General features: G+C 35.1%; 1 protein-coding gene across 1 annotated transcript; it reads left to right on the forward strand.

The window, feature by feature from the left end:
* Positions 1–988: 988 nt before the first annotated feature.
* Positions 989–27,801, forward strand: LOC129266299 (uncharacterized). The gene is made up of 13 exons (XM_054904136.2): positions 989–1,310; positions 10,966–11,103; positions 13,124–13,333; positions 13,768–14,094; positions 15,100–15,471; positions 15,670–15,801; positions 16,180–16,254; positions 17,153–17,233; positions 18,583–18,756; positions 21,449–21,613; positions 23,624–23,705; positions 24,642–24,712; positions 26,138–27,801. Exons 1-13 carry the CDS (start codon positions 1,244–1,246, stop codon positions 26,482–26,484), a joined length of 2,241 nt encoding a protein of 746 aa, XP_054760111.2. The 5' UTR covers positions 989–1,243; the 3' UTR covers positions 26,485–27,801.
* Positions 27,802–27,912: the final 111 nt, after the last annotated feature.

Here is a 27,912-nt window from a genome sequence, read left to right on the forward strand (position 1 = left end):
CAGATGATTATATCCCTATACTTCTAAATTGCTTTGAAACGTTATAAAGGACAAAAAGTTGGAAATTTTTATAGACACAGACACAGTATCGACACTTCACTTTCTATTGTGGCGGGGAATCCCCTAAATATTGGAAAACGAAGAGGAAATGAGAAATATTGAAACCATACCCCTTTTCCGGTTAGACATTGAAATAATGACTAAGAAGATCAACGATGACTAATTTTCGCCTGGGGGGAGGGCTTATAAACAAGCATAACAAAAATATTCTACAAATCTCATACTATGTTGAATAGATGACTTTGCCGTCATAATTATCTTTAGAAGAGAGTATCAATGATAAAATATTACATTCGATATAAAGTTTAAACGATAATCTTGGATTAAGTTGATTAATCAGTCACAAGTTAATATCAAAGTCTTCCCTACCAATTACTGTGCGTTTGTGTGTATGTTTGGGGTGAGGGTGTGTGTCAGTACTGGTGTGTGTATGTGTGCGTATTTCGGTTTTACATGTTTTACAGCACCGAAATGCGTGACCCACGGCTCCTTAACCACGATCCTTGCAGAATCAGTTAGAGGACTGTACGTGCATATGTACGCAAACAGCATTATAAAAGTTCAATTCATTTATTTGACATCGTTTAAAAATATACAACAATTATGCACAAGTATAATATGATACAACAACAAAAGAGTAAAAGTATGATTCAAAACAGTATTAGGCCTAAATATAAATGGTGAGAATGTGTCATGTATAAATAGCAATTTCTTGCCCAATGGCGTATACAAGCGACATTCATTTCTGCTCCTTATTCTTTTTATTTTGTTCCTTGTGGTGTATTTTTGTGCTTTTATGACTAGTCTCGAAATGTGAACTTTGCTTAATCACGTCAAAAGTTGAAATGAAGGGAAATGTAAATAATAGCCTGATCATGATGATGCTAAATGTGTATTAGCTGATAAAAGGATTCCCCCGTACTGATTCATACATGTATTTTGCACGTAACGATGGAGGATGGGGTTTCCCCAGCTGGCGAAAGCGCATGCGCCGACATTCTACTTAGACCTGATATGCATGAGATAGTTGTATTGATGTCAGGAATGTTCTTTACACATGCCCATCTTCAACGTTTCTGCTCGAAGCGAGAGTGAACATGATTCCTAATTTTGATCATTTCGGAAAGCCTTGCGAAAACCTATCTTCTACATGTAGCCTCACACAGCATTTATCTTTCAAAAGATGTCTTTACCTTGCCGCTCTGTTCTCATTTTGATTGCATTACACGTGATGATTGGCTCACTCTTTGGTAAGACAATGCATGCTGATGAGTATTTCGATTGTTATTCATAATGATGGCACATTTGCTCCGGCGCCAAATGCTCCAGGTTTAATTTCCTCCAAGATGTATGGTTAGGGCTGCAATACTGGGGGCGGAGGTATGTTAGCTTTAGGGTTAGGTTTAGGTTGCACGGGCCTAATCACAACTGGCAGACCATAGATATTCATTCGAGCCAACCCATTGCTCAATTTTTAAATTTGATATTGCTAATTGACAAAAATTAATGAGTATGACTGACAATCTAACACTGATTCTAAGGAGGGTACCTACTGAACTTACTTTTTCCAAATTGGAAAGATATATCACCACTATGGAACTATATTTTTACTGGCGGAAGAATTAGGGTCATTTTACTCTCTCAAGTGATGGATTTGGTCCCGTCAGGTGTAGTCTTCATAAATGCCGATTTATTTTTCAAATGAGCCGGTCGAGGTACCCCTTTTCTGGTCAGATATGGAATGTCAGACATTTACCCTATCCACTGGTAGTAAACATTCAACACTCGAATTTCCTCCTTATTTTTTATGAATTATTTTTAAGTGCCACGTTAACACATCAGTCTATGGGAAATGAATTAGGCCTGTGAGCCCTATAGTGTAGGGTATGGTATGATAACATTTAAAACCCGCGGTAGAAATTGATCATTCGATTAGTGTGTGGAATTTTGAGCTGAGCAAATGTCATGCACCATTGCTATTCAATTCAATAAAACTCTTTATTTCATTTCCATTTAGACATAATACAAAGTGATATAAATCGGATACAATGTTACAGTCTGTGGAATTTAGAGCTGAACAGTTATCATGGAACCATCCACATATTCAATTCAATTCAATTCTTTATTTCATTTGTATTTAGACATAATACAAAGTAATATAAATCTAATACAATTTTACAGATGAACATTCATTCTTACCTCGTAAAAAACAGTATAAAACTGAGCGTAAAAGGAAATGAGGTGGGTCCTCCAAAAGCAATGCTTGTAAAGTGTGGATCCCCCTTGGAAATGAAAAAAAAACAGTAAATTGTCGACTTAATCGTATAAGCGTATACAGGAAAAAAAAAGAAAAGGAACAAAAAGGTGGAAGTCAGATTGATGTAAATATATTTTACATTACTGACCAGATTCAGGGCTAGTACACAGCAAAAACTGTGGTGTTAACCGGTGTACATAGAGGACCACACCAGTTATTTTACACCGGTGTTAAATTGGTGGTGTTAGTTTTACACCTAAAGGTGTTATTACAACACCTATGGTTGTTACATTTACACTATTTGGTGTTATGTTCAATCTCTAGGGTGTTATTTTAACACCTCAGGGTGTGGTATTCTATTAACACCAATTGGTGTCAGTTTTAACATCACAGTTTTTACAGTGTAACACAAATAGGTCTCCGTATGCAATTAGATATTACCCTATAAAACTGTATAAGCTCATAGTTTTTTTGTTTTTTTTGCATTGATTTGTATTTCTGTATTTTCTATTCATATGTTGAAAATTGTTAAAGAACTGAAATAAACCAATGGATTTTTCAATATTGTTAAAAATAAGGAAAATTATTTGAATGATTATGATATTTAAAATAATCATATAATAGGAATAATAGTGATGATAATAACAATGATCACAATGTTAATATATTGCCAGTGTTGGTTAATATGTACATGTATGACTTTAAACATCTCCATGCACGATTAGAGTACAAAATCACAACAACAAAAACAAAATGAGTAAAAGTAATGGAAAATTGCAGAACAAAGACTCAAACACCTCTCACTGTGATTTAAACCATAAAGAAATACAATACTAATTATCTTTAATGTCTTAAACCTTTATTTCTTTGATATAAACAGATAATGGACTTGAATAAATTAGACAGGGCAGCCTTGCGTTCAACATACTACATAACACACAGTCATATTTTGCTAATCAACTGTTACAAAAATCTCAAACGGAATAAAAACGTAATTTTAGTAGTGTTAAACTGACCCGTTTACTGATGTATTATGGTTGAATGGAACAATCTAAATCGATGGGAATATCCCCACCCAAAAAAAAGAATAAGGAACTATTTTGATTTAAAAGTTAGGCATCATTTCGTTCCAGTATTTGCGACATATTAACAAGAACATACAACGATCGATTGGGCCGATGTTGGCATTTTCTTATTTCATTGTGTTAATTGTATTAAGTGTTAATTATATAATCATAATATATGCAAATTTCCAAAAAGCACGGTGCATAAAAAGTACATCTTATGTCTCAGTAGATCTCACACATTAAATCAGTATGTTATCCTATTTTTACAATCTTCGAGCAGAAAATTCACATAAAATGAAAATGCGGAGACATCATCGTTTCGGTCATTGCATAGACCGAATGCTAATGTAATGTATGTACATTTTGTATTTCATAATTTAAGATCTTGTAGAATTTGTTTTCATGTATTTTATTGTTTTTTGTGTGTATATATAGGAATTTTGTTGGGCTAGCGCCATGAGCATCTTCGGACGTTGTATGCGCTTTATAAGATAACACCAATGTTACATTTTCCTCGAGCCAATTGCTTATTTATTGAATATATATTTTGTGAGGGTACACTTAGACATTTCTTAAATTTTCCAACATTAGACCCTGTTACACCCACAAATGTAATAATCGCCCACAAATGTAATAACGCCCACAAATGTAATAACACTTTACCCACAAATGTAATAATTTCACCCACAAATGTAATAATGCACTTTACCCACAAATGTAATAATTTTTGATCGCCCACAAATGTAATAATGACTTTACCCACAAATGTAATAAATTTGAAGGGATTTTTGGCGAATCTGTTCTAAACTAAAATCCTATAGTAATGCGTTCATATAGCACAAAAGTGCAAAGTTTTTTTTCCAGACCTGCTTAATAAAACATTATAGTACAATTCCAAAGTCTTTTTCCAGACCCGGTTGTTTCAAAATTATAATATACGTCCAAAGTCTTTTTTCCAGACCCGGTTAATTCAAAAATTATAATGCAAGTCCAAAGTCTTTTTTCCAGACCCGGTTGTTTCAAAAATGATAATATACGTCCAAAGTCTTTTTTCCAGACACGGTTAATTAAAAAACTATAATATACGTCCAAAGTCTTTTTTCCAGACCCAGTTAATTAAAAAATTATAATATACGTCCAAATTCTTTTTTCCAGACCCGGTTAATTCAAAAATTATAATATAAGTCCAAAGTCTTTTTTCCAGACCCGGTTGTTTCAAAAATTATAATGCAAGTCCAAAGTCTTTTTTTTTCAGACCCGGTCGTTTCAAACATTATAATATAAGTCCAAAGTTTTTTTTCCAGACCCGGTGTTCCAAAAGTTATAATATACATCGAAAGTCTTTTCTCCAGACCCGGTTAATTAAAAAATTATAATATACGTCCAAAGTCTTTTTTCCAGACCCGGTTAATTAAAAAATTATAATATACGTCCAAAGTCTTTTTTCCAGACCCAGTTAATTAAGACTGGTGGAAAAGTAACAAAGACCCCAACTCTCTTGTAAATATTAAATAACATGGAAATATAGCGTAGTCTTCCATCCATACCCAAATCTTTCAAATAACAAATGAATAATAATAATAATAAATTAGTAATAATAAAAAGAAAGCAACCAAGGACCCATGATCCTATTTATGTTGAATAACATGGACATATAGCGTAGTCTTTCCTCCAGACCCAGATCTTTCAAGTAAGAAATGATGGATAATGAAAATAAATTAGTATTAATTAAAAAAAAAAGCAAACAAAGAACCACGATCCTCTTTATGATGAAAAAATGGAAATATAGCGTAGTCTTTCCTCCAGACCCAGTTATAAAAGTCATTTAAAACACAACAAAACAAAGACCCTGCAATCAACATTGAATAACATGGAAATATGATGTAGTCTTTCCTCCAGACCCAATTATTTCAAAATAACCAAAATCACTAAAAAAGAATAACAGAATCTAAGGCCCAACTATCCTTCAAACTAAGAACCTTCAATAAATAAAAGTTTAGAGAGTTTTCTTTATTCCAGACCTTGTCATTTCAAAAATAAGATAAATGAAATCCTCATAACTAAGACTCAATCATATTCTTGTGCCTGTTCAACATTAATAAGATGATTGGGGGAGTATTTCATCAACATTTATGTCCGACAAGTTGTCAGATGTGACAACTGTTCTTGATGTTGATTGGCTAAGAAGCAGTGCTACCAGTGTCGGATAAAACGTCAGACAACTCCTTTCATGAAATGCTCGCCGGGCTCTAAGTTTTGATTTTTTTTTTTTTATTATAAATTTCTTTGCCTGGAAGAAAAAATGAATTACATCATTTATTACAGGATGTTAGGCTGGAAGAGGGTTAATTTTTTTTTGTTCTGTTTTTTTTTTTTTTTAATAAACTGGTCTGGTCAAATTAAGTATGCGTTATCACAAGGGTTTTATAGTTTGTAAGATGCTGGGGTCTAAGTTTTAAGATTAATGTTTTGCTTAATTTGTATTTTAAAGAGAACTGGGTGAGGGGTAAAGACAACACTCTAAGCCCAAGCATTTTAAGTAGGTTTAATTTTGAAAATTGGTCTTAGCTGTGATTTTTTTTTCAATATTTGTTTATCTTTTAAATAACCGGGTCTAGACGAAAGACTAAGCATTTTTTTTTAACCCACCATGGGCATTTATTATATACATAATTGAACATTCAAAATCACATCACATGCTTACATATTTCTTTTTCAAACAAATATTCCAAATTAAATTCTCGACAATCTTTTCCTGTTTTATTTCTTATAAGTATACATTTATAAATGCACCAAAAAGCAATTGTAAGAAATGAATCAAGTCTGGTTTCTTTGTAAGCCTTGAGTAAATGCAGTTCTGTTATTTGAAGGTCGACATTGTATTCAAACTTAGCTACTGTTGTCAAATAAGAAAAGAATCTCTTATTTAGCTTACACTCAACGAAAGCATGTACATTATCTTCGTCCACGTAACAATGTGGGCATCTCCCATCTGTTACAGCATTCCATTTAAACAAATTCTTTCTTACTGGCAATAAATTATATATAAATTTAAAGTTGAATTCTTTCAGTTTATTTTCTTTACAGTGACACAAGTTTCTTTTAAAAGTTTTTGTCCAATCTAATGGTGACCCTATTATCTGTTCCCAATACAAATAGCATCTGTTAGTGCTCGATGAATCTAAGGATAATAGTCTATAGAATTGTTTGCTTGAAATATCATGAATATTTTTTATTTGATTTTTTGTTCCTACATCTACTTTGGGAAGCTCTAATGAAGGTTTATTATTGCGGTTAGTACAATGTGTTGTAATATCATTTATCCAAATTTTAGGGATAGCCTGACGTAATAAAGTGTAATCAAATATCAATCTTTGCTTACTCTTCTGCGATTTAAGAAGGGAATGAATCTCCATTGTAGGTAAGAAATTTCCATTCCTGAGAATATCTTTCAAAAATACTATCCCAGATTTATACCATCCTTCAAAAAATAGGGTGATGTTACGAAAGGTTACATTTTTATTGTGCCACAAAATTTCGTATTGTATACCATGTACTTTAGGGTGATATTTTAAACAAACATTATTTTTTATCTTTAACCAGGCCTGTAATATTTCAATGTAAAAGACTGGAAGATTGTGCTTGCATATATGTTTTATATTCCAAGCATCAAAGTCTGAATTAAGGAGTAGTTTCAAACCACCTAAAATATTAAACCAATAAAGGCTGAATTTACACCACATTCCTTTACTAGACGCAAGAGTGCGCCCCAGCCATCTTAGTCGAAAGCTCAATTTTTGGGTATATAGATCAATCATGTTGACCCCTCCATTGTCTAGTTTGTTGGTCATTATAGTTCTTTTCACTTTTTCAATCTTTGTTTGCCAAATAAAAGTATATATTAAAGAATTCAGTCTTTTTAACATTTTCTCAGGAATAATATCAACCATGAGAATATGTACTAACTGACTTAAACCTAGAGTTTTGACAATGGTTACTCTTCCAAAAATAGTAAGCTTTCTTTTTCTCCAATTATCTAATAATCTTTGCAATTTCGTTAGTTTATTTTCCCAGTTCATTTTACGTGCTTTTTCTATATCAGGTGAGATGTAAAACCCTAAGTATTTTGTAGGAATATCTGTCCATGATAGACCAATATCATTGAGTGACCATTTGGATTTACTTCTCCCTACCCACATGATCACTGTTTTAGTTTTATTAAGTTTTGGACCTGCTACATTCCCAAATAACTCAAGTTCTACATTTATCAATTCTAGTGATCTTTTATCTAACACAAAGAACAGGGTATCGTCAGCATATTGTAGTACTTTAACCTCACAATTATCTTCTGGTTTAAAAACAGGTATACCTCTTATGTGTTCATTATTTCTTATTTTGTTAGACATAAATTCTGCTGCGAGGACAAAAAGTAATGCTGAAAGTGGACAACCTTGTCTGATTCCTCTTTGTAATGAAAAGGACTCTGATATCCAGCCATTTACTAATACAGAGCTTCGAATATCTGTGTACAATATTTTTATCCATGTCTGGAAAATCTGGAAAAAAAAAAGACTAAGCATAATACTCGTGTTATTCCACAAGAATAAGAATATGACAAAGTCTTTTGTTTTTAAGATTGTTTAAATCATTTTTTAACTTCTGGGTCTGGAATAAAGACAACGCTCTAAACATGTGCTTTTCTACATGCATGGTCTTAATTTGGAGGATTGTTGGTTCTAAGATTCGTTTTGGGGAGTTGGGTTTTATTGATTTTTTATTCTGGAAATAATTGCATCTGGAGGAAAGTCGATCTTCGACAATCGGTCTTCATGTTATTCCACAGTAATTAGATTATAGGGTATTCGTTTTAGAATATTTGTTAAAACTATTTCATTTTTTTCAAATAATAACCAGGTCTGGAGAAAGGATGTTTGCTTTACCCATGCATTATTACAATGTTTTGTAGGGGTCGTATTATTATTTAAAAAACTGGGTGTGGGGTAAAGACATATTTTTTTACTGGGTGAAATCTTTGAAAATTGGTCTTAGATTTGAAGTTTTTAAAACTTTTTTTAGTACCCGGGTCTGGAGGAAAGACTTTGGACTAATATTGTAATTGTTTGATTATCCAGGTCTGGAAAAAAGACTGTGCACGTTTGTGCTATATGAACGCATTGCTATAGGGTTTAGTTTTTAGTTTTAAGTAACCGGGTCTGGAGAAAAGACTATGCTTGATTCTCTTAGCGCATATATTCACAATATACGCCGTATAAGTTGAAACAACAACAAAAACATTAATTCCACTAGTTTTAATTAACTGGGTTTTGGAGAAAAGACTAAGCTCGATTCTCATTTTTATTCCACTGGAATATCATTATCGTACCTTAGTATGGACTTATATTATAATTTTTGAAATAAACGGGTCTGGAAAAAGACTTTGGACTTATATTAAATTTTTTGAAACAACCAGGTCTTTAAAAAAGACTTTGGACTTGCATTATAATTTTTGAATTAACCGGGTCTGGAAAAAAGACTTTCGATTTATATTACAATTTTTGAAACAACCGGGTCTGGAAAAAAGACTTTGGACGTATATTATGATTTTTTTAACAACCGGGTCTGGAAAAAAGACTTTGGACTTATATTATAATTTTTGAAACAACCGGGTCTGAAAAAAAGACTTTGGACTTGCATTATAATTTTTGAATTAACCGGGTCTGGAAAAAGACTTTGGACGTATATTATAATTTTGAAACCACCGGGTCTGGAAAAAGAATTTGGACTTGTACTATAATGTTTGATTAACCGGGTTTGGAAAAAAAAACTTTGCACTTTTGTGCTATATGAACGCATTACTATAGGATTTTAGTTTAGAACGGACTCGCAAAAAATCCCTTCAAATTTATTACATTTGTGGGTAAAGTCATTATTACATTTGTGGGCGATCAAAAATTATTACATTTGTGGGTAAAGTGCATTATTACATTTGTGGGTGAAATTATTACATTTGTGGGTAAAGTGTTATTACATTTGTGGGCGTTGTTACATTTGTGGGTAAAGTGTTATTACATTTGTGGGCGTTATTACATTTGTGGGCGTTATTACATTTGTGGGCGTTATTACATTTGTGGGTGCAACAGACCCCCCCCCCCCCGAAACTGACGCCAGTGTACCTTTTTCAGGATTACTCATCTCTATATATGTGACATACATAGACTCTACACATTTAAAATGTTGGGCAACATACTGTCCACTGTGTTGGTTAATGCATGTTGGTTAAAAAAATATATATTCTGGGCAATTATTATCCAATTGAGCAAATTTATCACCCAATTATTATTTTTTATCCACTTTGGACAGACTTCAACCAATAGTTTTATGGACAGTATCTTGCCCAGGGTTGTTTAAAACTTTGCCATTTTTGCTCAACTATTTTAAGAGTCAACAATCAAGTTTTTGATATTCAAATTTTATGACGAGTAGGATTCATTAAAAAAAGATAAATAAATCATAACTATAATACCATGCAGTGGACACATATTTTTGTTAATTTTTTTCGGTTGTACCTGAATAGAAGGAGTAAACAGACAAACATAATCCCCAAAATATTCAGGTTTACGGGGATTTCTTTGTTAACGTCATATCACAACCCACGAATATAAGCTTCTCACAATTATGAGCAATACAATGGGATTTCGAAACCTCACATGCGAATGGTTTGTACAGTATTCGCTGTCACGCTGTACTGTGTGTACAATGATTACAGACATGGCTTGTTAGCTGTAGCACGAGCTCGAGCAAAGTCCAAAAGCCGCAAAATATCTTTATGATGTTTAAATGATGTGAATAGAAACATGTATATTAATGGACACGAGCGCCAGAAATGAATATATCCATATGAGCTGCACCGTGTAACCCCCGGGGTGTAACCTTAACATCTACGGGCTATGCCTAATGCGAGATGCGAGAGTTGTTGATCGTCGTGCACTAGGGGTCGCGGAGCCCGGACTGGCGGGGGTAATAACCAGGTACCAAACAAAGAAAATTATCGATCCCCAAAAGACAAGCAGAATCTTTAGAGATAATGTATAATCAAATATAATTTGAAAAAAGTAACTTTGAAAACATCGTGGTTTTGTGTGAGTTTTTTTTTTGGGGGGGATGCATTGCATATATTCCTAAGAGGAAAAATAAAATGTATATTCAAACATTAAAGCATTGAAAGTAAAAGTATTTTTATAAAATCCAATGGCATATGTATATATATATATATATACATATATACATGTATATATATAATGTAAGCAGACAGCTACTCATTAACATGACTCTTCTGTCTTGTGACAGATACGTATACGAAATTAGAAAATACAGAACAATTGGGCGTTGCTGATATAAACCAAAAATGTGTGGTCTATATCAGCAACGTCCAATTGTTTTGTCCTAATTTCGTCTACAATTATATTTTGAAAGAAATTAATGAAGATAATATACATTATTGGAGTTTGTAGGCCTTAGTATAGTGAGCCTATTTTGATGATGGTCAAGAACAAGATATGAATTTGACACTTTTCCTTCCAGATACCGTTCAAGCTTCTGAAAATATTCCCGACAATAAAGTCTGGACACCGCCAACAGCAACTTTCTTCTATGGCCAACAGAAGGCGAACATCACCTGTAAATTTCGAGGGACCCCCTACGCGGTTTACTGGATGAAAGGTGTGTTTTCCTCCTTTGGGTAATACCGGTGTTGACCTCTTTATTTAAGAAATTCGATCTGACTATCATGTTCTGTCAATTGCTTAATGTTACGGAGAGGACACTTTTGGACAGAATTTGATATGGCAACATTTGAACGTGAATTGTCTGAAGAGTACGTGGAAGTGGGTGCAGTGAGCATTCTACGTTTGTTGCATATATACAAATGTTCTTACAAGGAAAAAAAACATTAATCAAGTAACATCTAACAATGAATAAAAACATCGCATTCGGAAAGAATCAGGCGCGTAGCCAGGGGGGGCGGTGGGGGCGGTCACCCCCCCCCCCCAAAAAAAAAAAAAAAAAACGTCCCCAAAAAGAAAAAAAGAAGGGAAAAAAGAGAGGAGAAAAGGAAAAGGGAAGGGAGGAAAAGGAAGAAAGGTAGCTTTGTGTTTTTGGGGTTTTTTTATTCTTTTTTTTTCTCAAAAGAGAAACTCCTTCACTCTTGCTCTAAATTTATGATTATGAATTTTGCTTCCGCGCTGCACGCGGTTAAATGAAAATATTGAAGATCTCCATTGTTTCCCCCACCCTTTCTCTAACCCTGTTTTTCTACCTCAGCTATATGTGTTTATTGCCAGTTAAAGTTCAAATGTATACATTAGGGCATGGAATTAGAGTAAGGTTAGGCCGAAGTATATGAAGTTATCTTTTTTTTAATTGATCGCGCAACTTCTGGTCGGGTCGGCTCCGGGCGGGTAAAATCTTTATATCAATTTCTGCCGTCACCTCCATAAAGTCAACTTCTCCCGCTTTTCAGCTCATTACTAAACAACCATAATTTTTGGGGCAAACAGGTTCCTAATCCAAAAAGAGGAAGGTATAAAATTCGTATCGTATAAGGGTATTAAATAAAAAAGTACAATATTTTTTTATCAAATTCTATTCAACTTCATGTCATTTCCCTGTACATTCATCTCCTGTCCTGTTTTTCGCCCTCAGTTTGAAATTTTGAATGACTCTTAAGTTTCTTTATAATTCAAAATGAAGCGCTTCAGGATAAGTCAAAGAAATTAGGCATCCTTTTTATATAATTTCAATAAATCACAGAAGTTTCAACTTTTTGCGCACTATTTTCCTTTTAATGAAGTTCAATAATCTTAGAAAATTAATTGAATTAGAGCCGATGGGGTATTGGAGATATTTGCATTATTTTGATGAAACATCCGCCCTTTGAAATTTCAGAGTTTCGTTGCTCTGCGCGGGGAGAAATATCTTCCTCCTGGCATATACACTTCTTCTCTGTTTTGCGAGTTAAAGATATGCACTGTCGCTAAATTGTTTGTAATCAAATCTGATCTTTCCAAGGGAAGTATTCAATATATGTTTGAGAATATCCTTTTCTCGGGACCCTTTTCATGGCAAAAAAAATGATAAAACGCTTTAGCTTCCGCACTTCGCGCGGGGTTATTATCATTTTAATTTCCTCCATTGTATTCCTTTTTTGTGCGTTCACAATCTTTTTTGAAAACAAGGTTCATGAAAACCAGGTTCAAAATCACAATATAGTCAACTGAATTGGAGCTGATATAGATACTAGAGACAAGAGAGACGACTCCTTTTCATTTTAATTTATGAATCACCAAAAGCTTCGCGCTTCGCAAGGGAGGGGGAAACTCCCCCTCCCTGCACCCACCCCCTAGGGATCGCGCTTCGCGCGCTCTGTAAGCGTTGGCACGCTTCGCGTGCATTTACCGCCCCCTCCAAAATGAAATCCTGGCTACGCGGTTGGAAAGAATACTTTTGTACAGAATTGGCACCCCATTTTGGGGGTTGTAGTCTCACGAATGAAGTACCTTTACATATTTGGGGTTTTTCAGTTTGTAAACAATTGCATTTCAATAATCCATTCTGATAAATTGGTAGGCCTATACCATTGCGTATTGATTGCTTACAATAAAGATTCGAGGGCTCGAAATGGGGGACGAAGTGTCGCAAAATATTGAAATCCAAAAATGTGTACCTCTCAAACTCTTTCAAGGAAGCACTGCGGATACAGCGACCACCTTGATCTCACTGGTCAACGGAGAGGTAAAGAGACCAGCGTCTGATGCCGGATCGCTAAACATCGACGATGAGTATACTCTGATATTTAACAACATTCAGGCTGGAGATGCAGGCAATTACATCTGTAGAGTTTCAAATTATAGAGGGTTCCTCATCGTTAATAACACGGACGTCAGAGTTCTGGGTAAGCTTGGAGTACACTTTATTTTCATATTAATCTTAAGTGAATATGGGAAGTTTATCCCTCGTTCTTTAATGCAATCATCGTTCTTGTGTGTGTGTGTGTGTGTGTGTGTGTGTGTGTGTGTGTGTGTGTGTGTGTTACCGATCAGTGGATGACTCATTTATCATCAAGCATCCCAAAACATTATTAACTGCCTGGGCAGGATAAGTATGACAGTTGTCTTCACCATTAAATAATCAGTAAAGAGTACAGTAAACATGAGAAGCATACACTGTAGACAAAATTTTGAAATGTTTGGCTTCCCATAATAGTAGCACATAGTTAGACCATGGTCTAAGTTAAACCCGACTTCAGAATACGGGCCATTATATCTAGTATCACATTTAACTGAACCAGTCGCATGTCATCTTCTTCCAAATATCTCAAATACCTAGACCCTGATGTAGTCAGCATATTCACTGAGCCTAACATGACAGGATGGGCTGGATCTTCCATCAGTATCCAGTGCACCTTCGTGGGCACCCCAGAACGGGTCCTATGGAACAGAGCTCAGAAAAACTCTGAGATCAACAGTGTAGAAACTGTCATGAGGTACACAACTAATGGATATGAGGTCTTGGGCGATCGGAGATATACTTGGAGCAACAGCTTTGGCCTGATCATCAAGGATCTGCAGATCATGGACGAGGGCAATTTCACCTGTATGGTCTCCAAGCCAGGGGGTACTGAAATTGAGAATACTACGGTCCTGAACGTAAACGGTGAGACTTCTATACCTATATCTTGGGAGCAACATTACTTTTGTCCATAAGTTTAAAAAAAAGCTTGATTAATTTATTCAATGTACCAAGTGCCTTTGGGACTGGAGCTATTGCCGGAGTAATACAAACTGCGCCATTGAATAGGCAACTAGATAATCGGCGCCTCATAAATGCTATATTATTATTATTACCATCATTATTATTATTATTATTGTTTAGTGACGAGAGCAAAGCGTTGTTGGCCTATGGTTCTGACTCGCACCTTTAAAACCGAGGGTTGTGGGTTGTAGGTTCGAATCCCATCCATGGCGTAATTTCATTCAAAAAGAAATTGATCCACAATGGGTTTCTGCATTCAGGTGAGGGAAAGTCTCTGCTCAAAAAGTTGTGAGCACCGGAATCGGTAGCCTGACTTAGATATAGACGGAGTAATATTCGATCGCCTTGAGCACCTAAAAGGCGGGCATATATGAATGAATCATACACATCCTCTATTATTGTTAAGATAATTAGTTTGGTCAGCGAAAACATTACAATCACAAGGAAGTTCGCTTTCAAAGGCATTACAATAAGATACATAAATGCACCATGTCCAACGTGGCAAAATTTCAACTTAAAAAAATATAATGTATAAACTTATTTTGGAAAGATAAGCACACATCAAAGGGACACAATGAAATGTCATCAAAGTAATCGTAACAAAATTTTAAAAAGTGACTACTATTTCATCGTTTAATCATTACCCCGATGTTTTAGTTATTAATAAAATCAGATGTTCTTTTCTGATGACGAATGGTTGTTCAAAATGTGTTACTAGATATTTACTCAGCATATCTTGCTACCTCGTTCAAACTCAAGTTTAGACAATGGTGTGCAAAAGGATGGTAAATTTTAAGATTACCATCCTTACGTTATTATTATTACTTTCTAATTAAAACTATCGTATTAAGTGTATATAACCTGTAATTTCTTTCTAATATATGTGCTGTATTTCATTTCATTTAGCTCGTGCTGAGAAGCCGTATTTTCAGATCCCAGGGTGTAGTCATGATCCTGAGAGAGAAATGAATAAATCAACTCCTGAACCCTGTGAGATCAAGGTGTCCAAGGATGAGGAATTCTTTGATCTTCAGTGCTCAGTCATACGAGTCAAGCCACAGGTTGATCTGCTTTGGCAAGAAGGATCAAGGAACCTAACTGAACTTACACCAATCATCACAGCTAGGAAAGATGGCGGATTTGACATCTCGGTCACACTTACTAGGCGGACGAAGCAAACCTCAACTCACCCAATGTCTTTCAAGTGCCTTGCGTCTGGGATAGCTGTCGATGGCACTGCAGAGCAAACTGTGATTGTTACAATCACAGAGCCAGAAGGTACGAAGGTTACCCAAAATATGAGAATAGGGAGTCTCCTAAGAAATGGAGCTATAGAAATGTTCGTATTATTGTTACTATTTCTATTATTTTATTATTATCATCATTATGATTGCTTTTATCATTACCAATAGTAGTAGTATTGTTGTGATTACTATTTTTATCATTAATGTCATTTTTCTTTGTGTGGTATTCAAGCACCCCCATCGAAATCGAAAGGACCACTGGTTGAAATCATTTTCATCGTCATCATTTTCCTGGCTATTCTTGTGTTTCTGATATTCATTGTTGTTAGGTGGTGGCAGTATCATCAAAGCCAAACTGAGTCAGGTAAATGCTTAGTATTTTATTCTTCTGTCTTTAATATTTGTCTTATCATATGTGATCATGATTATAAAGCTTTGTGTTCTATCATCCTGTTTCTCTATGATAACATATTATCCTTCTGTGAATTTATTAGTTTTCTAGTATATAACTATCACGTATCATAAGTATTCACGTTTCAATATTGTCCATAGTAGAAAAGATTATCATTTCGCATATAGCTTGTAAACAAAAATCGAATAAAATAATCGTAGGTATGAAATCGACTAAAGTAACACCAGGGAAATGCTTCACATAGGTTTAAGTGTGACTTCAAGTTCATTTAAATTCCTCGTTGCGCGCTATAGGATTTAAAGGTATGTTTTGTTGTTGTTTTTGTTTAAGGTTACTCTGAGGTTGAGTCACAAGCCAATGGCGAACCGAGAAACAGATTTGGCTTTAGATTGCCATTATCGAAAGGTAAATTTACTTGTGAATGATCTTGATTGACACATGATTTAAGATCACGGTCTCCCCAGTGTTCACAGTGTGGAACACAATGTGAAATCGCCTTCACATTGTTCAATTTGAGTATTTCAACAATGTGAATCACATAGTCGACCATGTGAACACGATGTGAACAGTCACACTGCTGGGGCGTCCACAGTATGAAAATATATTCGCGCTGTTGAATTTGAGCATTTTAACAGTGTGCACAATATTTTCACATAGCCCACTATGTGAACACACGAACAGTCACACTGTCGAGGTATCCACAGTGTGAAAATATCTTCACACTGTTGAAATTGAGCATTTGAACAGTGTGAATCACAACTTTACATAGTCCACAATGTAAACACACTCCGAACACAATGTGAACATACTTTTAACACACTTTGAACACATTGTGTGACACTGTTCTTTCCAGCAGGGTTATCATGACTATAAAGACGTGTAAGGATTGTTTTACAATCAGGGTATACCTATGATGAATGTGATGAATTTTATATTATCTAGCTATTCTCTGGTCTCCAGAAGATACTGCAGAGGCCGTTTATAGAATTGTTGTTATATATTTTTATTCGAATTAATAGTTGTTATTCATATGTTTTCAAGTTCCGAACATTAAATCTAAATAACATGTTTGTGAACCGGAATTGTGACAGACTTACTTTTGTAGCAAAACTTAGATATATGATATCACGTTTGAATTTGAATAGTGTAAAAATCAACATATTGATTAAATAATTGTTAGAAAGTAATTGCTTTGGCATACTGGCCGCCCATATATTTTGACATAAAGTTCAAGTCAAGTGAAGTATAACAACATGATCTCGACTGGTATCCACATCAGCGTCACCAATCTTTTATCTTTCAGATTGTATTAGCTGGATGTTCTGTTGCGGTACCAAAGTGGGTACGTCAGGTGGCACCGATCTGGAAGAAGTAAAAGGACTGAGTAAGTGTACAGAGTAGATCGACACGCTGAAATGACGAAATGACTTTGATTGAATATGCTAAAAAAATGCATTGGGGTTATATTTGTGTGTAAGGGTGTGTTTGGAGGGTCGAAATGGTGGGTGTGTGTGTGAGAGAGAGAGAGAGAAAGTCGGTGGGTGTGGGTATGTGTGCGTGTTAATCTAATATCTGCAATACTGTAGAAAGTACGAGTTAAAAGAAAGTCTTGTCGTTTCCAGAACCCATCTTCAGATTCACATACAATTTATCTGGTTATGTGATACCTCTTAAGATCTCACGTGTCATCTAGAATAAGCCTACAATTAACCATGTCCTCAATTAATATCTGTTTTATCACACTGGTACTAGCTAACCATGGCCTCTTACCCAGGTGTCCTCAGTATGTCCCAAGAACATCGGCGATTGTTATGTATGGAAGGTGTCCTCATAGCTTGAGTGGTTGTATAATTACCAAGTCCTTTACCTAACGATGTCCTCATAACATAGATTGTTGTTATAATAGCACTAGATAACAAGTCTATTACCCGCCAAAGTCCTCAGAACATAGATGATTTCTATGCTTGAAATAATATAAATGGTTATGTGTACAGAACAATCCAGTCAGAGCATTTTCTTTCTATAGTCACTGACAGTTAACAAGTTGGTGTGATGATGTCCTCGGAATGTAGATGATTGTTATGTGAAGTTTACAGGTCTCGTACCATACTATACTTCGGAAACATAGATGATAGATGGTAGTTATGTGTACATAACGAGTCTCTTACCAAACAATGTCCTCAAAAAGTAGATGGTTGTAGTGTAGTTAACACGTCTCTAACGTATTAAAGTCCCCAGGAAACATAGATGTTAGTCATTTAACTGGTCTTTTGATTATTTATGTCATCATATTGGTTGTTATGCATAGTTAACAAGTCTATGTCCTCAGAACATAGTTGTAAAGTCTCTTACCCATCATGTCCTCAAAACGTATAGGCACATTTCTCTTACTTGTTTATGGATTCAGAACATAATTGTTATGTGTACTTAAGAAGTTTCTTCCCTATCGATGTCTTAAAAATGAAAATGACCACAACTTTAGACTAGAGTCTGAATTAAAAACGAATTCATAATACGGGTCCAAATGTCTGCCCTTTTACGGCTTTTACATGTACCATCTTAGCCACATGATATTTTTTCATAGAAAAAAAGGAAAACACAAATCGGGATAATAATCAATCAACATCGGAGGGGTCAACAACATTTTCTAAAGAGATAAATAAACTAATCCGAAATATCTTAAGTAAAATGTTACAGGAATTATCGATCATTGTTTATGTTAATTTTTGTCAGCTGCGGAAGAGACAGAATTGAGAGACCTTCGAGAAAAGCTCGAGAAATATCGACCAGGCAGACACGGAATGGCACGGGTCGACATACCAGACTCGTCTGTCCACATCGGTGTTTTCGGCATCATGGGTGCAGGGAAGTCATCGTTCATCAATTCATTGAACTTCGCTCTAACGGGTAAGTGATACCCCTGTAACGAATCCACCCTTTTTCATAAACCCAAAACCTTTGTAACACAACCGGAACACAGCAAAAATTGCGGTGTTAACCGGTGCAGATTGGCCAAGATGGGCCACATTAGTCACTTTAATCCGGTGTTCATGGTGTTATATTAACAGAGTTAGTTCAACTCCTATGGGTGATATTACAACACATTTGGTCGGGCTTATTATAATCACTCGGGTCGCGTTCGCGTTCGAAATCACTCGGGTCGCGTTCGAAATCACTCGGGTTTTTTATTTTTGGCGATTTTTTTTTATTTCGATGCGATTTTTTTTCTAACGGTGTCTTCAATGGGACAAACACGCTGGGCAAATAAAATGAAATTGAAATTCTAGTTTCGTTTTAAGCCAGCAAATGCCTTAAATATAATGCATCATCTTAAAGGCGCAAGTGCAATTAAAATGTAATAGAAGTCGCAAGCACGCGCGATGATTCGGAACATGTTATTAAAATGCTTTGGGGAGCTAACGTTTTCAAATCAATTTATTACTATCTTCAGAAATTAACTTTTGATAACCAAGAACAAATATAAAAGAAGCGGGGTCCGCTATCACCACGAGGTTGAAGAGAAGTGTCTATCATCATAAAGGAGGTAAGAGAGTAGTGCAGTGATGTCCGTCGGTAATACGAGCTTTAAAAGTTCACGGCGGCGTCCGCTATCACCACGAGGTTGAAGAGAAGATATCTATCCTCGTAAACATCGTCAGAGATAATACTGCGTCTTTCTCCCTGATTAATGCGACCTCTAAATAGCTAGCACCTCAAAACAATCTTGAAATATGTTCTGAACGATCACGCACTGTAACTAGATCTACGCCGATATTTTATATCCGATTTTTCCTTCAAGGGGCATGATCGAAGATTGGCAGGTGATCGCGCCGATTGTGGTAAAATCGGGAGCCGATTTTAAAATCGGTTAATTAGAACAGGTACAATTACGATTTTAAAATTAATTTAAAATCGATTTCCAAAATCAATTTTAAAATCGATCTAAGATCAATTTTAGATCAGTTTTAGTATTAGTTTTTAAAAGCCCATTCACATTTTTACTGATGCTGACGAAAAGTTAGTTTGGTTGTCAGAGCATTATTTGTCCTGCGTCTAAATAACTATGTCCGATCGAAGGACCGTTTTAATTTCGGAAAGGTAGGAGAGACAGAGAGAGAGACTGATCCCCGTTCAGCTCAACGTATACGTTTGGCACGCGAGCACAAAGAAGATCAATTAAGCACATCACCTAATGCAATTTTTCGAGAATTTAGGTAGGGAATTTTTTAGGTCTCCAGTTACTTAAAACATGATATGGCGATTTTATCTATAAAATAAGACAAATTTTATGAGAAATGGACAATAGTTAAGAGCAGAATTTTAAAACGCCTATCGGAAAGATCGTCCTCAAAGCTCATTACGTATTAGACAGCTGGCAGCCGTCTGTTTCGAGTTTTTTAACATTTTTATTTCTCCTCGTACACAGACGGCTCGCTATGGTGCAACCATCATTACGGGGTTAACAATGCAAAATCCCCCAGACAGCGCTCATCGATTTTTGTCTTTATTTCATAAAAATATATGGAAAGAACTGTATCAAATAAATATCATTATTCCGTTTTGTCCTAAAATGCACCAAAAAAAGAGAAAATAAACTTAAAAGGGGAAAAACAGTAACTAATTGCATCGGCTGTCGCGCAACTTCACTTCCCCGTTTTATTGGAACTTAATGCATAAACATATGGCCATTGAGTCCCTGTACAGATCGAGCTAGAACTTCGGTCTCTGTATTGGTGAGTGGAGCTAATGGAGTTCAGCGGAACAACGAACATTACAGACTGGAGACCGAAGCTTTTGGTCTAACTGCGTATATATGCATTAAACCACGGATGGCTGGCTATGCATACCGCTGAATAAAATACTTTCGGACGAGCTGCAGACTGACTGGAACTATAACGTGGGATCTAACTCGGCTGGACTCACGTTACATTGCTCCATGCTACCGATGCACGCCGTGTCCGACCGTGGCCGGGTCCCGCCTTGGGGCCATTGCATGCAGGCATACATGTCCGTACATGTGAATGACGATGTAATATCGATGTGGCAGATATGGCAAGTTCCGACTCGGAGTCCTCGCCTAAAAACAGTAGAAGTCTGGATGTATTCTAGGATAGTTGAGCCACATGGCTGATTTGCTTGTTTGTTATGTTAAGCAGTAGGCGAGTGCCTTTTTTTTAAGGCACTTGCCGGCTTAAAACGAAACTAGAATTTGAATTTCATTTTATTTTCCCAGCGTGTTTGTCCCATTGAAGACACCGTTAGAAAAAAAAATCGCATCGAAATAAAAAAAAAATCGCCAAAAATCCAAAACCCGAGTGATTTCGAACGCGAACGCGACCCGAGTGATTATAACAAGCCTTTGGTCGTTACTGTTACTCTTTGGTGTTCAGACCCTAAGGTGTTATTTTTTTTCAAATAACACCATAAAGTAACGACGTTAAAACATTGTAGGTTGTGGCTCTCCTGGGACACCAACCTTTTCGGAATGTAAGTGTATCACTTTCTGTGTCTTCGTTGTTAAAGATGAGTATAAGAATGTTAATTGCTTAAATCTACTAGGAATGTAATTGTACCACTTGCTATGTTTTTTTTGTTATAGAAGAGTATAAAAACGTTTCGATCGAGGCTGACAGAGAACAAGGGGGTAGTGAGACCAAGTTCCGAGATGTCATTCAGCTAACAGAATACATACACGTAGTAGACAATAGAGGAATGAAGGACCTCAACATTAAACAGATCGAGAAAGACCTCATGCCTCAGATTCGTAAGTTACCTTCTAAACATTTTATCTTTAATTTTTGACTAGTCATCCGAAAACAATGGTCGGCTGAAATAAATTTTGCGACTTTAATTGAGTTTGAATAAGCACATCCTAAGACCAAGTTAGGAAAGGATAAACAACTTTCAACTCTTAAAAACTGATCAACAACAACCCAAACAAAAGGTAGGAATGCAGAAGAAAATAAGGACTTCGAGGAATAAGGAGAAAACATTTGAACTTTTTTGTTCATTCAAGCATGGGATCTGGGGCCCGTAACACAAAACTTAGCAATAATCGTAGTACATTTTTCTGCGATTGATTGCATTGACTACAATGTACAATCAATCGTAAAAATCAAGCGTACGATCAATTGCTATCCTCTGTGTTACAGGACCCTGCAAACTGTACAATCTCTTTGAAATTTCCAGCAGTCCGCAAAAACCTGTGTCAGAAAACCTCTCGTACCTTTTTTATTTTTGTATTCAACTTCACGACATGAAGTTTCGATATTTCAATAAGAATTGGTTTTCAGATAAGCCTTTTTTTTTCATTTCTGCTTTTTGAATGACTATTTACAGAGAACCTTCCAAGGTGACATATTGTTGGTTTTGGGGATAGCTGTTCACAGTGGCGTAACTACGGGGGGAACGCGCCCCAATCGACTCGCAAAAAAAAAACAGGGGAACATTTAGGATCTGAATATAAAACATTTCTAGTCCATGCTTACGTTTGCATTAGTAGATTGGTAATATATGTCTACTCTTCTTAAATTCCTAAAAACAGTCTTTAACATGTCCCTTTTCTGATCTAAATATCAAAATTTTTAAGCTCGCGCTTAGTGCTCACACTGTTTTAGTTAGTGAAATACGTGTGGTCTTAATAAATTCCTACAAACAAGCCTTAAGGTCTGAATAGAAAAAAAATAGCACGCGCTGCGCGTTCGCAATATTTGATTAGTGAAATACGTGTCATATTCATGATTACAATGACTACAAACGTTCTTCATGTGTTTAGATGTAATTCTTTGAAAAATAGATGACTGGTGAGACATGTATGCTTTATGAATTCCGAAAGAATAGTCCTTGATATATCCATGTTTAGGTTCGCATTGTTTGTTTAGTGTCTAGTTACGTATCGTTTTTTTTTAAATTGCTTAAAATGTCCCTTTTTTAGTTCTGCATATCAAAAATTTTCAGCTCGCGCTTCGCGCTCGCATTATTTGATCAATGAGATACATATTTTTTTCTGCATTATGTCAGTATTCCGGACTAGTAACTCAAATTTTTGCTGGTGCCCTCCTTACAACACACCAATTCCTTTGAAAATGCATGTTAAGTCACAATGGATAGTTAAAAGGCTTTTGTCGAAAGTTGGTGGACCGAGACAGCATCAAAATCTCTTGACGCTGGACAACGACATATTTGCAATTGTTTGTCTGGTGCAAATCTCTAGATGATCTGCTGTCCCAATCCACCAACTTTCGAAAAAAGCCTCCCTGCTCTCCATTGTGATTTTAATTGCATTTTCAAAGGAATCGATGCGTTCTAGAGTTTCCCTCGTGGTGAATTTCCTTCAAACTTATTTTGTTTACAAAGAACATTGAATTAGGAAATATATAAAAACTCTATAAGGACTATATAATTTAACCTCTTGGTTTTGTTCTGTTATAAAACTGTCACAGTTATAATCATAACGCAAAGCACAGGGCTTATGTGGTCATTACTAGTAGTATTAACTTTCATAATTTTCGTAAAGAATATAATTCTTATAATTAAACTCTTTCATTTCTTTTCATATACCAATAAAATCACACAAAATACTTTCATAATAGAAGGCATATATAGAAGAATAAACATACAAAAACAAAATAATATACTCGGAAGGGTACCTTGTACATAAACTCAACCGAGTTGGAAATCACACAGTTGATAAAATTGATAAACTGTCCAAATAGTATAGTTAAACAGTGAATGACATCGTTAAATTGACGTTTAATCAATATTTCATACCCAGGTGGAAAACGTGGACTTAATCCAGAGGATAAAGTAAAGGGAGGAAAGAAGATTCACTGTCCGGTCATTGTGTGCGATCCAAGGTAACTACTTTCTTTCAACACCAAACTTTCATTTTGTACTAATAATTCTGACAGTGGTTTACTCCAGGCTGAAAGATTATGACTTACACAAAAAGTAGTAGGATCTGACAGAAAAAAATGCAAAAAACTCCAATATGAGGAAAAACAGAAGAATTTTTTTTTACTTTTTCCATTAAAATTATGCATGTTTCCAAATTATTTTTACGCGATGGGGGAGCGTTTCATCAACCTTTTTCGTCCGACAAGTTGTCAAGTCTGACAACTTTCCTTGATTATGATTGGCTGAGAGGCGCTGTTACCATTGTAACTGTCGGAGTAAACAGAACTTGTCGGATAAAACGTCTAGTGACAACTCCTTTCATGAAACGCTACCCGGAAGATGCCGTTTCCCAGTTGATTATATGGCTATAATTATTATATTTATTCCCAAAGATTGTCGTTTAAGAACATGAATAATTTGTAAGATTGAGTTTTGATTACGCGTGTGTCAAATTCTGAGGCAAATATCGAGAATTTTAGGACTTTGAAACTTTTTTTATTTATCGAAGAGAGTAATGATATGTTCATCCGTTTGTTGTCGAAGATAACAAAATATTTAACAAAGTGCCCCCCCCTCCCATCTTGATCAATATCGTTGTCATTCTTATTATCATTATAATGCAAAAACGCCAGTTTTAATTCAACACCAGTCCGGAATCTATTATGTCTACACCAGAGAAAAGTTACAACAACACCAGTTTGGTTTTAATCTAACACCAGATAGGTGTTTATACAACACCAATTAGTATTAACACGGCATCGGTTTGATTCCAAACTGGTGTTGTTTAAATACTGCTCTGGTGTGGACATATATAGGTTCCGGGCTGGTGTTGAACTAACACCGGCGTTTTTTGCAGTGTACATTGATAACCATCATTTTCTCTTTTATCAATACAGTGGCCCGGTTAAGTTTGATGACACTCTGAGGTTTATCAATGCCTTTACTCAAGCTGTTAATGATTCCTTTGGTATGTAAAACTATGTAAATTTTATATTTCCCCCATTGAAAATGAATTTAAGGTCATCTAATCCATTTTTTTTTTTTTTTTTTTTACCATTTTTAAACTAGGTTTTAATAAAATGTCGACTAGACACGACGTGCCAAATTATTTTGATTGATGCAAAAAGCAGAGTTTTCTTCTATGTGTTATCACAAAATCACCGATCATGAAAAAAAAACTAGATTTATATTCCACTAAATCATTCTCTAGTCACATTTTGTTATGATTAATATTAAAAGATAATTTTGTGGTAAAGTATTCTTAAGGTCCTTATTTAGTTCAAAAAATGGTCGTCAGTCCTGCTTTACAGCTCACGATGGCGGTCTCCTGCGTTCATAATCATACTAGTAATAATACTTTATAATACTTCTAGTGATCATTTCTATAGTATGTATTGTTCTCTTACGACACACTAGGGTTCCACACTAGTGTTCACTACAAAACAAAAGTTCCAACACCTAGTATATCATTATTAGTATGATTATTAATAAGATTATACTCACATCATTATTTTGTATATGCATTATGTATAATGACTACATTGTTTATTTTATGGATTATTTTTGATATTGCATTATTTTAATGCAGAAATAAAAGCAAATAAACAAACGTCGTTCTTAAAGGTCAAGTCCACCCCAGAAAATTGTCGATTTGAATCGATAGAGAAAAATCAAACAAACATAACGCTGCAAATGTCATCGAAATCGGATGTAAAATAAGAAAGTTATGACATTTCGCTTATTTTTCATAAAACAGTTAAATGCACAACTCAGCGATATGCAAATAAAAAAGTCGATGATGTCCGTCACTTACTATTTCTTTTGCCTTTTATTGTTTGAATTTTACAATATTTCAATTTTTACAGCTTTGACAGTCAAGGCAACTTGACTTAACCATAAACTGCTAAAATAATGGTAATTCTGCATATTCAGGGAGGAATAAAATTTTGTTTCACATTACAATGAGGAGAATATTACACTTTTTATATTTCATATAATAAAATACAAAAGAAATAGTGAGTGTGTGACATAATTCCACCAATTTACATACCGACCAAGATGTGTATAACTGTTTTGTGAAATTAAACGAAACTTTAAAATGTCATAACTTTCTTATTTTACATGCGATTTTAATGAAATTTTCAGTTTTTGCTAATTGTTTTTTTCTCTATTTATTCAAATCAACCTATTGTTGGGTGGACTTGTCCTTTAACTTACTAACAGCTTTTATAATGATAAAGCACCCACCGGGTCCTCGGAAATGACCTTAACCCAGAGAAAAGCCCGTGGTCCTCTGTTTGCTTGTAAGCATTATTGTTTGATAATTAGCTAGTATCAGGTTTTTAAAAAAAAGAACTCCATCATCATCAATTATATCCATTTGATTTTCTAGGTCGTCATCTAATGGTAGTCATCACCCATGAAAGTAAGCTCCGTAATCCAGACATGCCAGAAGAACCGGATAGTCTAACCGTTGAGGGTGCTGTGGAGAAGATCAAGCAACAAGGAGGTGTCCCAAAGAACTATATCCAGACATTCGAGAACTACACTGAAGCCTCTCACGAGCCTGATATCAAACGGAACACGGAATATTTGAAGTTTCTGGTTCGCTGTTTGGACATAGGGGAAAGAAATATTCGTTTTAGATTGGATCATGAAGCTGAGCGTCCGTCGTTTTCGAGTCGCGTTCGAAAGAGTTTTTCCCGCCCCATCAGTGCATTAAAGGGTAACGCAGAATGATTGTACATCGCATGGTATTTTAATATGGCCATTTAGCTTGAAAAGCAATGAGAGACATGAGAGCTTCGTAATGTTTGAAGTTTGGGGTTCACTCAAACATGGACGTGATGTGCACACTTTCTGCAATTGGTGTCAAAGAACCTCTTGAATCTTGTCTTTTTTGCAACTTTCCAACTTTTTTACAAGTTTGACAGTATGGAGAAAAGAATTACTCAGTCACATAACTAAATTTTCTCTTCTTTGATACCGATCTTCTCTTTTTGGCTATTACAAAGAACCTTCCCTGGCGAATTATTGGGGTGGTTGCATTTGGCTGAATATCTTGAATATCTTGGAATTGAAATTTACATTTGGTATTATATTGTATACAGTGCATGTATATACTGACTTTCCTGAGCATTGATTCCTCGGCCGTATTCCAAAATACAATGTATACATGTATATATAAAAACAAGTTTTGGTATAACTTGTACATAATGCACATTTCCTTGCATGTACATGTATTAGAGATGTGTATTATTATTCGGTTCCCATGGTATGTGTAGCAGTTATATACATATAATTAAGAATAGCACAGAATATGACAATACCAATAATGATATTGCACTGTATTCCATAACAAAATATAGTTATTTGAAGTTATAAATTTCCCCTGTATATCTTATTCTGTGTCGTACAAAGTCATGTACATAATTCAAGCTACATGTAAATGCAATGAAATGGGAAGTTGTGAGTTGATTCAGATCGAGTTTCGAGCCCATCAGGGGCCCGTTACACAAAGCTTAGCGATCATCGTAAAACATATTTTACGATTGATTGCATTGAATACAATGAAGAGTAATCGTGATAATCAAGTGTACGATTAATCGCTAACCTTTGTGTTATACACTGTAAAAAAAATCTTTGAATCAGTAGTTAACACTTAATGTATTTAAGTAGAATTTACAACTTGTAATTATTTTTCGTTGTTTTTAAGTAGTTTCAACTTGTCTTTTAATTTACTTGATTTATTTGGGTTCAATATACATTTAAGAAAATTCACGTATTGATAGCTTGCTTTGATTGAGTAAATCTAACTCAATTAGGCAAAGATGATTGTTACTTATAAAATCATGTTGAATGTACTTATATTTTTCAATTAACGCCATATTTAAATAATGCATGAATATTCATTAGAGCAAGTAAATGTTTTTTTTTTTTTTAATAACTGTCATATCTATTTGTGTTTGAAATTGTTTTGGATAAGGGTGTGCTAACTATTGTATTCTTTTGTTGAATCAATGAAAAGGCAATATTAAATAGTCATTTAGCAGAAAATTATTCTCACTGTTTTATTTGTAAGAATGAAACGATCGCGTATAAATATAAATGTCAGTACCTATACATGTACAGGTAAGTGACAATTCACAAAGTCTAATATTTGGATAA

This window comes from Lytechinus pictus, chromosome 8 (genome assembly GCF_037042905.1).
Source record: "Lytechinus pictus isolate F3 Inbred chromosome 8, Lp3.0, whole genome shotgun sequence".
Lineage (NCBI taxonomy): Eukaryota > Metazoa > Echinodermata > Echinoidea > Temnopleuroida > Toxopneustidae > Lytechinus > Lytechinus pictus.

Coding starts and splice junctions, on each gene's coding strand:
- LOC129266299 (XM_054904136.2), top strand. CDS start 1,244: ATGTCTTTACCTTGCCGCTCTGTTCTCATTTTGATTGCATTACACGTG. Junction 1,311..10,965: donor GATGATTGGCTCACTCTTTG/GTAAGACAATGC, acceptor TTTTCCTTCCAG/ATACCGTTCAAGCTTCTGAA. Junction 23,706..24,641: donor GTCATTGTGTGCGATCCAAG/GTAACTACTTTC, acceptor TTATCAATACAG/TGGCCCGGTTAAGTTTGATG.